We start from the raw sequence: 16110 nt of genomic DNA, 5'->3' as shown, positions 1-16110 counted from the left end.
CATTTATCTTCACTAATCGCTTTATTCCTGATCAGAGTCATGGGGATCTGGAGTCTATCACAGAAATACACCAGTCCATTACAGGGCACCAAACACACACACACACACACACACACACACACACACACACACACTCACTCAACTCGCACAAACACAAGTCACATGTTAACATTTTTTGCATTGCGATGAAAGGTTCCCGTAGAGGAAGTGTGTGTGTGCGTGTGTGTGTGTGCGTGTGTGTGCGCGCGTGTGCCTGTTCCTGCAAACCACATTACTTCCTAGTCCAATTCTACCTCCATACTTGTTTTGATAATCATGCTAATTAAAGTAAGGGCTCGTAAACACTTTATTTTTATGCATTTCTACAGTATTTTTAAATGTATCATTAAAACTCTGTTGTTAAATTTTCTAACTAATCCATAGATTAACAGATCACCAAAATAATAGGTACAGCCCATCATCCCTTACACACCATGTGTGGGAATCAGGAAACACACTTTTACACACACACACACACACACACACACACACACACACACACCCGGGAAGGTTATTACACAGATGAAAATAATTACACAAGGGCCTCACAGCAGTCCGAATGACTAAACCCTGAGCGAGGCCTGTGAGCTCGATGTTATGTTATGCAGGTTTCCGAAAAGCCTGAGGAATGTCGACACTCCTTCCTAAAAGAGTTTACACCATCCTGGGATATTCCGGCCGAGGAGACTCCAAGCTCTGCCATGGAAACTCCTGAGCAAAGGCTGTTGTAGGAAAATAAATCAACGGTGGGGTGGCGTGATGAAGCGGCATTACTATTACCACGCCAAAGTTGACCACTCTCATACTACAGTAATTTGCCAACGAGTACAATTTTTTTATCCTGTCAAGACACGTAGAATATATATTTTTTTAATCCATTTATAGTTATGTGTCAGGGAACGTCGTGAAACAGGTTAGTGCTCGTTCTCCTCGAGACTTTCCCGTGAGCGCGTGTACGAGTATCAACAATCTGTACGTTTACATGGACAACAACAATCCAATATTAACCCGATTAAGACGATACTCTGATTAAGAAACTAGCATGTAAACAGCAATTTTTTATTACCTTAATCCGATTAAAGTCATACTTCTCAGTAAACACAAAATCGAATTAAGACGTGTGGAGTATTCCTGTTTTAGTCGCACTATTGACATGCATTACAGACATGTACACACCTTAATCACACTATTAATGTCGTGTGGGAGTTTTCACCGCATTTTGCGACAGGACACGTACACTCACGGCAGCGCTCAACCGTTTGATGGCAAACGAGAGCACGGCTGCGTCCGAAACCGCGTACTTACCTAATATAGTAAGCGAAATACATGTATCGCAGCCCACGGCTTCAAGCGGTCATCTATTTGCACGTACAGCACGACAAATAATTAACTGCACTTGAAGCTTTCAATTTTTTTTTAAAAATAAAAACACGTAAAACTGTATACGGTACCATAATGAAGACCAACGGTATGTCGATACGTGAAATTCTGGACGGAGCGTCGAAAGGCGTGGCGACGTAACGACGTGTGCTGTTAATCGATCTACGTTCTATAACGTGTAAAACGGGAACATGAAAGGAGTATTCTAAACGCGACTCAAGTAAACACCTGAATCACAACATCGTCTTACTCTGAACAAGGTCAATAAGTAGATTACTGCTGTCCATGTAAACGGAATCAATTACACAGCGGTTTTTTTTTACTGTCGCTTTTCTGTCGATTGTCCAGCATACAAGTCGCCACTGTCAGATCTGCTGTTAGAGAAAATTCATCATCACCGTCCAAGCAATCAGACTCAACCTTCTAATAAACGTTGGAGTGGTAAGTCTACCATAAAACCATTAATAACTAATAAATATGTCTGTAGAAACCTGAAAAAAAGGAGACGTCTTATAGACATAAGTATACTGTAAATAATTGTCTCTCATGTCTTTAAATATTTTTATCATCATCATCATCATCACCACCACTAGCAATTAGCCAGTATATTTTAAACATAATTAACCATGGTTAATTATCACAGTAATTTAAATTAAATACACTCCGGGGTCTTTTGTTTGGTTTGTAAACCAGCTGGAATGATTGACCAATGAGTACACAGTAACACACACACACACACACACACACACACACACACACACACACAACTAACCTCAACCTCAGTATCTAAAAATAAATCTCGTCCGTTTTAGCGTTTAAATAAAAGGTTGCATTTTTGTGAGAAGATCTCAGGACCTCACAATTTTTTCTATATCTTTGTGAGGACCTTCCACTGACATAATAATGAACTAATTAACACTACACCTAACTCTAACCTAAACCTCAGTAACCAGAAGGAAACTTGTAAATAAAAGCTGTAAAAACAAACAAGCAAACAAAACAAAACAAAACAAAACAAAACAAAACAACACACTATTTTTGTGAGGACCAGGTGATTGTGAGGACATTTGACATGATCTTATCATTTTGAGGACTTTTGGACCGTTTTGGTCCACATACACTTCAGAAATCAGAAAGAGAGTTCCTCCGGGATTTCTGTGATTGAAATTAGAAATTAACGCGAAATTGAACAAACTCTGCATACAATATTCGAAGGATTTGGGCCAAGACGAGTCAAGTGACGTTGTCAAAACTTCAGACAAAGCCCTCTTACCATGTTGATATTTCTGTAAAGCTGCTTTGAGACAATGTCTATTGTAAAAAGCGCTATACAGATAAAATTGAATTGAACTCTTCGATTCGTATGCATCGAACGCGAGTGCAGCTAAAAAGGTCTAGTTTACCAACAAACATCACTACGAAACACCAGGCAAAACAATTTCGTGCCATTGCAATATCACCAATTCGTGCAGTTTTCTACAAAAAAAAGCATAAAAATTACCCCAAAACAACAACAACAACAACAAAAAACCACAACGCAGCAAATTCAAGCGTTTTTGGCTGAAACGATCACAAAAAAAAAAAAAAAACTGGACTGGAAAGACTGGGGGAGTGTTTTGCCCAATCACAGGGTCAGCAAAGGTCTCATACCCAACCACTGACACACACACACACACACACGTTTTGTGAGAACTTTACACTACACCCAACACGAACCTTAGTAACCAGAAGAAAATCTTTTGACCCTTTATTGTTGTTGTTTTGTTTAACTCAAGCCATAAAACACCTTATTTTCTGAGTAGAGATTGTGGGGACATTTGACACGATCCTAACATTGTGAGGACCAAAAAGAAAAATAGAAATATATTTATGCTGGACCGTCAATTAAGCAGGTCAACAGCTAGAAAAGGATAAATACCACAAATGTGTGAAAGTTTTTTTTTTTTTTTTTATAACTTTCATTCTGGACATGATTCGATTTTAGGTTTAATCGCAAAAACACCCATTATAATCAGATCTAATACATGAAATGTACGAAAAGTCCAACGAGGAACCAATAAGAGTACCGAGAATCACTCTCTTCCTTTACCCTTTCACCCAACGTCAATGCCATTTCTCACCTGTAAGGAAAAAAATAAAATGTTTATTTACAATAATTTTTAGACGTAAATAAATACCAAATCTTAAAAAATTAATTATTTTTAAAATCACGTATATGTAGTTTAACCCGCATTGCTTCCTGATTTTTCGGAGCCCTGGTACTATACGTGAAGCACCATTCAGTTTAGCTTTGTGTATTTCTTTTACTATCTTAGCAGCTGCGTCGTATTCTGTACCTACAGATTTCTCAGTACTGTAGATGGTGCTGTTAACGATGCAATTTCATTTGAAGTCACGCTGTGAACACGCCGGCGTGTAACAGAGCAGCCGGTAGCCAGACACTTCCTGTGCAAGTGACCTACTTTCCATTGCAAGTGCAAGACTACGCTTCCTCCGACCGAGACAAAATACGCCTCGTGTCTATACGGAAGCTGTTCTGAGCTGGTTGATCATGAAGCAGGAAAGCGCAGGATCAATACCGATCAGATCTGTAAAAGAATTCTCAGGACGTCATGAACATGTTATCGTTTCTATAGCAACAAGATCTCGCATGGCTGACACGGTGAAGTGTTCTGTGAGACACGAATCCTTTCTATGCAAGGAGACATTTTATTTAACAGTTTTATGGAAGGAAACACCAGCGTCAGTCGGAAAGCTAGGAGTTTTTCAAGAACTGTGGGACTAGCGTTCACGTTTTTGCGCTTTCTTACGATCGTTGGGGGGAGGGGTTAAGGAACATGACGTGTCATTAGGTAATGCATGAATAATCGTTCATGCGATATAAGGAGAATAGAAACGCTTCAGGGCGTGCCATTTTAGGATCTGCGTCAGGTCGTCGTCGAATATTTTCCTAGCGTCAAGGCGTTTTGTTCCGTACTTAAAACGACCGAACGATACGCAATATGGTGATACCTGTTAATTATATATTAACCTAAAAATGCATTCGAAAACTCAAAAAGCAAGACAAGCAACAAAAGCACCAGCCACTTGAGACAAACACGAGCGTCAACTTGTCGTTTTGTAATGCGAACGGAGGATAAGTGAGTATTTATCTATCCATCTGTCACTGTTGGGAGCAGGGGAGCACTGCGATTGACATCACCTCACCTCGCCTCACCTTACTTCAGCCCTTGGGAACTCAAGATATTAATTAATAAAATATCTAAGATATTAATTAATAAAAATATCCTCGCTCATCCTTGACACATGAGGCTGAGGTAGAAGCGTTACAGCCCGAGGAAGGTGAGAGTTCAACAGCACCCGGAGTCGCGAGGAGGAATTTGTTCAGACGTCCTGTCGCGAGTATCGCACACCGCCCGTGCTCCCAAACCCAAACAAATCCATCACAGGACGCCCGGCCCGGCAGAAAAGTTTACAAAGCCAAGCAGCGGCGCGTGATACGACAGTAAGCTCTCATGCTGTTTATAGACTGTCGGAAAAAATGGCGGAAGAGTGAGCGAATCCGACAAGTATGAAAACGATTTCGTACATCGTCTGTGCAAAGATGTTCGTTTAGCATCTATGGAAGGAGTCTCCAGTGTCGTAATAGTGTTTGTAACAGTCAGAGACAAAGCGGTAACTATATTTTCTGACTTTTTTTTTTTTGGACAAAAGAAGTCTACGTTTGTTTGTTGTTGTTTTTTTTTTAAACGTACGATCATATTTGAGTTTACGTAAACTGCAAAATATAAATACTTGTGTATCATTCAGCATTGCCAGCCCTTGGGGGGTACAAACTTTTGCCTTCGAATGTACCTAGCCAGAATCAACGTTTGTTGGAGAATGCTTTAAAAACCTTTTTAAATTTAAAATCAAACCAATTATATTAAATTAAAGGCAACAAGTGTGAACAAGACTTTTTTTTTTTTTTACTTAAGTCACATCGACACTATTACATCCTTTAAAAAGAAATTGAAATTAGGAAAAAATAAATAAAATCGACGTTATTTTCATACACAGGCTCGAGATTCGTCGTCAGAGCTGTAAACATTTTAACAAACCGCAGGAAAGCGCTAAAACGCGACCCCGGATATGGAGACACGACAACAGAACACATCGACATCGACTCGAAACAGAAAAGAGGCAGTCCTTACCGATCATCACACGCTCATTGCTGATTGGCTGCGCCGCATGTCAATCTAAGAGCCGGTGGAAACCCGAGACTTGGAGGATGTTTACAGTAAGTGGAAATGTGAGCCTAAATGAAACCAGTGAAGCTTTTATTCCTGCTTATTTTTAATCAGAGGCATTCCTCAGATATTATTCATCAGATCAGTTCTGAACGTTTTAGGAAAATGTATTTATTAAAAAAGGTCTGATTATTTAGATGAAAGAATTACTCTTCATTATAACAACATGTCCTTCACATTAAAGGGTTTCCACGAGGCTAACTTCATCACAGAAATGTGCGATTATTTTTCCTTGTGCTGGTCTCAGTTTGATGTCCAATCAGGAACGAGAATGCGACGTGGATAAGGACCGCCCCTTCCCGTTGTCCGTTATTGGGTTTATTTCGGTTTTGCGGTTGCGATTTTGGTTTTTATGTCGTGTTTTTCAAAATCTGTTGCCGTGTTTTGGGTCGTTCCCGTCGCAGTTCTGATTTGCTGTTGTGTTTTTGGTCTTCTTGTTGTGTTTCCAAACGTACTGTTCCATTCCTCGTTTATCGTGTTTTCAGCTTCGTCGTCTCTCGGTATCGATTTTGTCGTCACGTTTCTGAACTCGCCGTTCCGTTTTCGCCGTTGCGTTACCGAATTTAATTGTTGTGGTTCCAAATGAGCTGTTGCGTTTTCGGTATTTCCTGCTGCGTTTCAGAACGCCGTTGTGTTTCGTTTCCACATTTGCAGTTGTGTTTTGAAAACGTTTCCAGAAATGCACTGTACGGTTCCGTTCTTCGTTCTTGTCGTCGTCTCTTTGATACCGTTGTCGCGTTTCTGAATTGGCCCGTCCGTTTTTTTTTTGGTTCCGGTGTTGCGCCACCGAATTCGACGTTGCGTTTTTGGGTTTTGCCGCCGAGTTTCTGAATTCCCCGTCGTACCTTTCCCACCTCCACTGTTGCGTTTCCAAATTTGCAGACGTTTTCGATTTTCTTTTCTGCGTTCATTTATTTTATTTATTGTTGCCATATTTTTGGGTCGGTGAATCATTTCGCACTTACGCGAGACCATATTAAATGCAGAATAACCTGTAATTATACACACACACACGCGACTATATTTAAAAGGGAAGTGTACTGAAACACCTCGGTGTTGCCTCTCTAACCCAAACAGAGCTGCGCTCTGAACACTCAGTAGATGTTTGCCAGTAACACTACAAGCACACTACATTACAGACGGTTCCTGAAACACGGCCGGTGACTCAGCCGCCGGCATGTCGTGACCCATCTTCGTGAGCAGGTTTTCGTTATTCTCTCGCTGCCTCTCTGGACACGAGCCAGGCTTCGTGCAGACACACCCTGCCTGTGTGCACCAACGCCGCCTGCTATTGCTCAATTATACCATTCTGCACTTCTCTCTCTCTCTCTCACACACACACACACACACACACACAGGTAATCTGATACCCTACCTTATACTTTAAAGTGATGTTTAACCTTTTTAAACGATCGTTAAAGTTCTCCGGCACCAAAAAAGCCTCGCTGTCGTCTGCGGACTGACGCCTTCCTCTAATGACCCAGAGAGAGTTTCAATTACAAGCGGCACAAAAATAATAATAAAAACAGGTCATAAACTCTCAAACGTACCTGGGGGGTTCTAACGTACAACACATGTGCGGTTTATTTTGTGTGAAGCACTGTTCAGATGTCAGCATCATGCAGTTACAGGGAAAGAAGTCAACAACGGCAGGACGGTGTGACGAATCCGAGGCAACACGACGTCCTGAAGTGGTTTGTTTTTCTTACGTACAACACTACAATGTGCCAACATTTACAGCTTTTATTTTTATTATTATTATCTATTTATAGTTACATATAAAACTCTTTTTTTCCCCTCCCCTTTCTCTTTTTTTTTTTTCTCAAGTTAAAAATAAGCATACCTTTTTACGCTACAGAGAATCATAAACCTCCGACACTGGAGACTCCTTCCGTAAATATTTTATTATTTAAAAAACCTTTCAACAATTCCACACGTTTACGCGTTTAGTCTCGATGAACGAGCGGTTACTATAGAAACGTTACGCGGGTTTTTCCTTTAATTTGTCACCCGTGTTACAGTGTACTGGATGATTCGATTCCACAATGAATCATTTTAATAACACAACAGTGAGTCAATTCACACACGTATTGTGCCATCACATACACCAGGCCTCGGCTGCTCCTCACGCTGCTGGATGTGTTCGCGTTTAAAAGATCCGGTTGTGTTTTTTATTCTTTTCGTGAGCCACTTGTGTGGACACGTCCCGCTTTCACAACAACCTAAAGCATCTGCTCGCTCATTCGGAACGACGCCTGGCTGCCGGTCAGTTTACATTTCACACAAGCTGCGTTTCCATGGTCCTTTCTCCTTGCAGGATCAGATAAGATGTCAGACGCGGAACAGGCGTGCGTTTAAAAACAACAACACGACGAGGATTAGCGTGAAACAGCAAAGGAGTTGTTCGAGGTGAAGCTAAAAAAAGCCTGAACGCACACACACGACGGACGAGGGAGGTCATGTTACAGCTGTAAAAATAAATCAACCCACGCTCCAGATGAGCTTTTGTGTGTTTTTCACCAATCTGGGAATTCGTTCCAGTTTTCACCTTTAAAGAAATAATAAATAAATAAATAAATAAATAAATAAATAAAGAGTAAGAGAGAGAGACACAGAGAGCAAGAGACCAAGAGAGAGCACGAGCAAGCGGGGGGGGGGGGGGGGTTAAACAGCACATCACTGTGGGAGCAGGTTAGAAAAGAAAAGGAAGTTTTATTTTAAAAAAAAAAAAGAGGAGTAAAAAAGAAAAAAGAAAAAAGAAAAGGAGTGAAGAAAAGAAAAATAAAGGAGGAAGGACGGGAAGAAAAGAATTATAGAAGGAGGAAATGAAAAAATGAGAAAGACAAGCAAGGAGAAAAGCAAAAAAGAAAAAGAAAAAAGTGAGGCGCAGTAAGCATGTGTACAGTCAGTGCAGTAAGCTCTGTGTGTGTGTGTGTGTGTGTGTGTGTGTGTGTGGACATGCATGTGTACAGTCAGTGCAGTAAGGTCTGTGTGTGTGTGTGTGTGTGTGTGTGTGTGTGTGTGTGTGGACATGCATGTGTACAGTCAGTGCAGTAAGGTCTGTGTGTGTGTGTGTGTGTGTGTGTGTGTGTGGACATGCATGTGTGCAGTCAGTGCAGTAAGGTGTGTGTGTGTGTGTGTGTGTGTGTGTGTGTGGACATGCATGTGTGCAGTCAGTGCAGTAAGGTGTGTGTGTGTGTGTGTGTGTGTGTGTGTGTGTGTGTGTGTGTGTGGACATGCATGTGTGCAGTCAGTGCAGTAAGGTGTGTGTGTGTGTGTGTGTGTGTGTGGACATGCATGTGTGCAGTCAGTGCAGTAAGGTGTGTGTGTGTGTGTGTGTGTGTGTGTGTGTGTGTGTGTGTGTGCAGTCAGTGCAGTAAGGTGTGTGTGTGTGTGTGTGTGTGTGTGTGTGTGTGCAGTCAGTGCAGTAAGGTGTGTGTGTGTGTGTGTGTGTGTGTGTTGACATGCATGTGTACAGTCAGTGCACTAAGGTGTGTGTGTGTGTGTGTGTGTGTGTGTGTGTGTGTGTGGACATGCATGTGTACAGTCAGTGCAGTAAGGTGTGTGTGTGTGTGTGTGTGTGTGTGTGTGTGTGCAGTCAGTGCAGTAAGGTGTGTGTGTGTGTGTGTGTGTGTGTGTGTGCAGTCAGTGCAGTAAGGTGTGTGTGTGTGTGTGTGTGTGTGTGTGTGCAGTCAGTGCAGTAAGGTGTGTGTGTGTGTGTGTGTGTGTGTGTGTGTGCAGTCAGTGCAGTAAGGTGTGTGTGTGTTCTGCGGTGGTTGGTGCAGGTGGATGAGTGACTGGATGAGTCACCACTCTGACCTGGATTAACAGGAGCAGCTGTGAAACAGTCTATTCAGCGTTATTCACTGCTCAGCTCTTTCAGCAACAAACACTCGGCTGCTTCCACTCACATCCGTCTGCTCCGGGGGCTGGGAGTCAGACTCCTGCGTTTTTGATAAACCGAGAGCTTTTTAATGAAATTCGAAAACTCTGGCGAGTAAAAATAAAAGTATCGAATAACAAGGGCCGATAAAGCATTGCTAGAGTATGTCACGTTTAAAATCCAAAGGAAAAGTAGAAAAAAAGAAAAGAAAAGAATGAGGAGAAAAGAAAAGAAAAAAAAGGGCAGAAGAAAAAAAAAAAAAAAAGGAGAAAAAAGAAGCTAGGTATAGCTAAGCTGTTACATCCAAATCCAAAAAATAGGTGGAAAAAAGAAGAAGAAAAAAAGAATTAGGAAAATAGAGGTGAAAAAAGTAGAAAGCAACAGAAAGAATATAACCGTAATCCAAAGTGAAATGAGAAAAGAAAAGAAGAAACGAAGAACAATTTTTAAAAAAGAAACAAAAAAAAAGAGAAAAAAAATCAGAAAAGGGAAAAAGAATAGAAAAAGTAGAGTAGATCCAAAAAGAAAAGAAAATAAATAGAAAAAAGAGAAAAGAATGTCGAGAGGTGAAAAATTGAAAAAAAAAAAAAAAAAGAAAAAAAAAAAAAGAGAAGAGGTAGGCTGTTCTATCCAAATCCAAAACATTTGAGGAAAAAAAAAAAGAAAAGGAAAGAGGAGAAAAGAAATCGGAAAATAAAGAGTAGTTTAAAAAAAAAAAAAAAAAAAAAAAAAAAAAAAAAATTCAAGAAAGCAACAGAGTGAATATCATACAAATCCAAAGAAAAAGGAGAAAAAAAAGTAAAAAAAAAAAAGGAAAAGTAGAGAGTAGGAAGAACAAAGTTACAGGAAAGAAAAGAAATGAGTTGGGGGAGGGGGGGGAGATGAGATTTGATAAAGTAGAAAATAAAAGAAATTTTCCATGAAGCATGCAAGCTTCATTACTTTGGGTCAAAGATACCCAGAATTACATAAAGCCAAAGCAATTAGCTCATTGGACTGGTTTGCATTCTCTGGACTGTTCTAGAACCCTCCGAGCGATTCAGCAAAATCCCAACCAAACCCGACTAACAAACAAACAGATAATACTGAGAACAGCATCGTAAGGAACAACACCGTGATACAGATTAGCAACCGAAAGATCGCTCTGTCACCGGCTGTCAACATCATACGTCGCGTGAACATCAACATCAAACAACAAACCCATCATTTGGTTCAAAGACAAACATGACGTGAACGCATCCGATTCCATCGAGAGACTTTATAATCAAGCCGTTACGAAGAGTCGTAGTGACATTCTGGAGATTCTCTCTGACGGTGACAGAACAGGAAGTCAGTACAAAACCCCGATTATGCAAACGTTCATCCGCAGATCGGACAGGACGGAAGCAGGCGGATTTCTCAACGCTCGGTTGGATCTGCCCTTTCCTTGACCGTGTCGGACATTACGTTGACAAAGCGAGGTTTTCAAGTTCACTGCCAAACAGCATCGTACATCAAAACACACGTGATCCCCCACCCACACCCACGGCAAGCGGTCGAGTACGCGCTAGCCGTAATTCAATTCTATTAGTTCAAACAGACAAATCTAATCAACTATAGCCGACTCGAATACTTCTCAAGTGGGCACTTCAAAACGATCTGACTGGGACGTAGATTGGAGCAATATGTAATGATGTAAAAAGGTCAGGCTACATTCTGATTTAACGATATGTCAGGAAAAAAAAAAAAGGATATGCTTGGATAATCAGCAGTTCCAAACTAACAAGCATGAAAATGTACTTAAACCAGCTGGGCCGTGAATACCATACATAATTCACATTGTTCTGGTGCTGACCCAAAGTTGCCGACTCAAAACAAATATTTCTAACTCAAACGTGCAACACCACCGATAAGCCTGGATATCAGATGATAAAAAATTATAAATAGTTCGTAGGGGGACCAGGGTGGGGTGGGAGGTTGGTAGGGGGTGGGGTGGGAGGTTGGTAGGGGGAGGGGTTATAGTGGGGATTTATGTTCAAATAGTTTGATTCATTATATATGTTGGTTGTCTATTTGTGTTAACTTGTGAAATCAATAAAAAAAAGTGTTAATTACAAAAAAGTTATAAATAAATAAAAACGAACACTCACCTCTACAGACTGCGACGGGATCTTTAGCGGAGGAAGGTTCGGCTTGCCTACGTTCTTCAGATCCGACAAGTTCTCGTAAGACTGTCCGTGATAGTCGTCGGGCGACGGTTTAAGATTCGGGGACTCGTTGTTGACCTGGTCAGGTCCATCCATGGGTCGGACCAACGCCATGGGCTTCCTAGAGTTGGCCAAGTTGGGCTTGGAAGACAGTGGAAGCGGGAAGGTCTGAGAAGCCTGGATTGGGGCGTCTCCGCCCAGGTGGGACGTTTCCTTTTGTTGGGCCTCTGAACGCTGAGACGGGACAGTCCTTCTGGAAGAACTTTTGCAGCGAGGGGAAAGCGAGTGCTCGTTGGTACCGTTATCATCATCCATGTCCTGTTCTGATTCGCTGGAATGTAAAGGGGACAAAGGTTCTGCAGGCGGTGAAAGGTCCGGAAGAACAGGAGGCGGTAAGGTGGCATAGTCTCTCATGTCAGGCCAGGAGCCTGTTTTCGTTTGATGGGATTTGCCGGGACCTTCTTTGCTCTGGACTGGGAAGGAGATTTCCAGGATCGGGAACTTCTTCGAAGGCTTAGACGAGCTGTGACTCGAGTGGCCTTGTTTAGTGCTTCCGTACGACGATGAACTCTGGAATGAGGGATCCGTTTTGTCCTTGTGCACGGGGTTCCCTGAACGTCCGTACGACGATGACGAAGGGGGTTGAGCCATGGGTTCCCCGTCAAACTGGTTGTACTGGAAGTTGTTCCCATCCTCGTAATTACCGAGCATCCTCTGGATGCGGCTGGACAGTTCATCGCCTTTGTTTGTCTAGGGGGGAAAAAAAGAAAAGAAAAGATAAAGTCCCCCATAGGGTAAACTTTTTGTGCAAATCTCTAAACTAAACTAAGCAATAATACAAACCATAACGAATAACCCGTGCCGTTTTATAATCTTCACGCCACGTGGCGTGATATTTTACCCTGTCTAACCTTTCCGCTAAAACTTCCGCCACGGTTGTATCCATGATAGCACACATCGGCGTTTATGACATTCGGCTAATCTGACCTTTTTAAGACATCGCTAGCTTGTGTAACGTTGAGCCTCGCAGACAAGGACGATAAATTCCTGGGTTTCGAATCCCAAGAGGTTTATATGCCATGATCAGCACATCCTGTACTGTCAACAACCAGATCTCAGCAGAACATCCTTATCTACCATCTTTAAACTGTGTTTGTCATGAAGCTTTGCCAGACCAAATGATAGGCCCCGGATGTCTGTTGAAGACTGCAACCACAGCGAACAGTAGCAATAAAATCTCTGGCGGGGATGCGTTGCAGAAATACAGCCATGCTCGTCTGCAGAAAAGCTTACTCAAGCAGGAACTGTAATCCTAGCATGTACATGACAGCTAATGTAGCATGGAACGTTTATCCTGAAAAGCTTAACAGGGCCCAGCTGACACGTGTAACGACTTAGCGCAGACGACAAGGCACGTTTAGAGTGGAAAAGTGGAACAACTGTTGCCCCCAGGCCACTGAGTGCACTGAAGTGCTCTCACTGGCCTAAGGATAACAGAACGCTAACAACGTTTAAAAGGCAGGTTGGTCTGACGGCACGGGGAGGGTGGACGCGTAAACACAGCTGACCGTTTCCCAGGCCCGGTCCTGAATAACACAGTGTTTGTCCTACACCGGCTTCATCTTTTTCCGTTTTGTTTTGACTTCTCGAGATCCAAGGAACAATATTCATATCGTTCTTCTTTATCCTCATTTTGTTCTTTTGCAGATTACGAGCACTGAGCGACTGTGGATTAAGGGCCCGGCAGAGGCAGCTGGGATTTGAACTCATGACCATACCATACCCATAACCATTGTTGAGCTACCATTGTTTGGACCCTTGAACAAGGCCCATAACCCTTGCAAGGATGTTTTCTTCTTCGTTTTCTTCTTTAGAACTTCCAAACCAATCCAATCCACTGTATGTACGTAAAGGCATAAACGTGTATGATGTTGGCTGACTGACAACACAGGACGTACCTTGACACCTTGTATTAAATACTACCACCACCATGCTTCTAATCATTTTCAGAACTACTCAATGCTTCATTCTCTCATTTCCTTTCCTTTTCCTTCCTGTCTCCATATCTAGACACTGTCACGAATACACTGCCTGTCTCTCCAACACTAAGTGGGGGGGGGGGGGGGGGGGGGGGGGGGGACGGACGAGACGGGATGGGACTCGTCTTTCACCATCTCCTCTCTCACACACTGCTTATTTCTTTCTCCCCACCACCTCCTGTTCTCCAAAGAGCCTAATTAACTGCCGTAGCCAGATAACGAGCTATGGGAGCAGATGGGTGTCTGATGGGAATAGGAGAGAAGACAGACGGCCCACCATCCTACTTTTAGAAAAAAAAAGAAAAAAGAGACACCCTCACCTTTCCTCCTTCTGCTTTTGTGCCTCTCTCTCTCTCTCTCTCTCTCTCTCTCTCTCTCGAATCCATCAGTCATTCAATCCTCAGTCTCATCCCGAAGCCCTGACAGAGAGGCTCCAAGGGGCCTCATTAAAAACACTCGCTTTTGCATTTATACATGCATGTGTGTGTCCATGTTCATCTCAACCAGCAGCACCCTCAGGGCTTCTCCATCCACGTCTACAGATGTCAGACAGACTGTCAAGATTTCAACTTGACAGGCAAATTAACCAGTCACGCATCCAAATTACACTTAAACGGACACACCTCTGGCAGAACCTCTACAGAGAGAAGACACGACTGGGAAGCTCATCAAGCTCAACCGAGCATGGATTCTCCGTCCGAACCTACAGTCGTTACCCTGAGCAACAGCTCTAGAACCTGTGGACTTTACAGAAACGTCTCGACGTAGCTCTAAGGAGTAGCGTGAGATTCCCTGTGTGAAAGGAAAAATCGGTTTTGTAGTCTCTATCTACCGTCACGTCTCCGTATCGAGCAAGATCGTTCACCTGGTATAATATTAGTTTTCAATTCAGCCAATCAGCTAACCGGCTATTTAATGAATGGCAAAACTGAGACTATAGAAGAAAAGACATCTGGCAGAATTTCACCACAATATGTCTGGCATCACCACTATTCAGCAGCTCCTCCATTTTGTCAACAATATTTTTTTTCCCAACAATGTCGAGCAGGTCCTCCATTTTATTTTTGAACCATTTGAACGGAACCGCAGTCCGACCCGCTTTCTCGTGAATTCGCAGGTCAAAGTTCACCTACGTAAAGTTGATGAAAGGAACCGTCTCTGGAAACGAACGCTTTCACGTCCCGCATCCTTTCCACATCAGCGAATCATCGTCGTTTTTAAAGCACCGGGACGGCATTTGGTTGGTGGACGGTTATCTAGCTTACAGTTAGAAAACAACGTTGAAAAATCCATTAATGACGCTGGCGAACTTGCTAACATAACATATCTCGTATCTATCCAAGACCACGCAAGCTCACGTTATCTAGTGCTCGATCATACCCCTGCAGTTGCGGTTTTCTATTTAGCATCACGGCTAACTTACGGAATGTTAGCGTCCACTCTCTACTAGCTGCTAGCGATTAAGTCCGAGTGCATTTTGTCTGATAATCCCGCTGTGTAATTATTATCGAGTAGCCCATGTATGTCCGTAATGCTTTTTAGAAATTTAGCAGCCCTATAAAACAAGCTTAGCTAAATAATACATTACAATGGAGTCATGACACCATTTTTTTTTTGTTTGTTTTATACGCAGTGCCCGTGTTGGAAAGATCAGAAAGGCCTGACCGATCGACGTTCACCTTGTAAGGCTCCCCAAAGAGCGGCGTACTCTCCTGATACAGCTCCTTGTCCTGCAGGGTCTCCTGGTTCCTCCGCTCCCATTCTTTCCTCCGCAGGACGTTCAGTTCTTCGCGTACGCTGTGTAAACCACCCCCACACACACAAAAAAAAAAGAAGCAGAAACATGAACAGATGTTAAACCACAGAAGGTTTATGGAGAAGACAAGCAAGCTCCGGTTCAAGATCATAATAAGGAATACGTCAACTTCCCAAGCTTTAAAAAATGCTTTGTAATGGCAAATGAATCAATATAAAGTCTCAAATAAGTTGCTAGCTGCAACAAATCACAGCTTTATATTAATACTTTTGTTCCAAAACCAGAACGTCATAATATCTAAAATAACGGATTAAAATAAATAAATAAAATTGTATGACGCGTCATTCTTTAATAAATTTTAAAAAATTGCTAGCTATGGCAGATTGCTTTATTATTTTACACTATGTTTATTTACAATGCTTGTGTTCATGACTGGCCTAAAATCATCTTGCAATCAGCCTCAAATCTGACAATTACCCAGGAATTAGTTGTTGATTAGACTTGCTGTTGTTTACGTTACATACTTGATTGCGGCAGT

The 16110-nt window shown here is 42.2% G+C and overlaps 1 protein-coding gene across 1 annotated transcript in view; it reads right to left on the bottom strand.

Annotated features, from left to right (window-relative positions):
- Positions 1–16110, bottom strand: part of aff1 (AF4/FMR2 family, member 1) — a 55804-nt gene that overhangs the window by 27771 nt on the left and 11923 nt on the right. The window contains exons 2-3 of the mRNA XM_053687708.1: positions 15496–15613; positions 11721–12527 (exon numbers count right to left, since the gene is read on the bottom strand). Of these exons, the coding sequence (XP_053543683.1) occupies positions 11721–12527; positions 15496–15613 (925 nt within the window). The remainder of the gene's footprint in view (positions 1–11720; positions 12528–15495; positions 15614–16110) is intronic.

The sequence above is a fragment of the Ictalurus punctatus genome, chromosome 18 (genome assembly GCF_001660625.3).
Source record: "Ictalurus punctatus breed USDA103 chromosome 18, Coco_2.0, whole genome shotgun sequence".
In the NCBI taxonomy this organism is placed as follows: Eukaryota; Metazoa; Chordata; class Actinopteri; order Siluriformes; family Ictaluridae; genus Ictalurus; species Ictalurus punctatus.
Note: the sequence above shows the minus strand (reverse complement) of the source record. Positions and strands in the feature narration are given on the sequence as shown.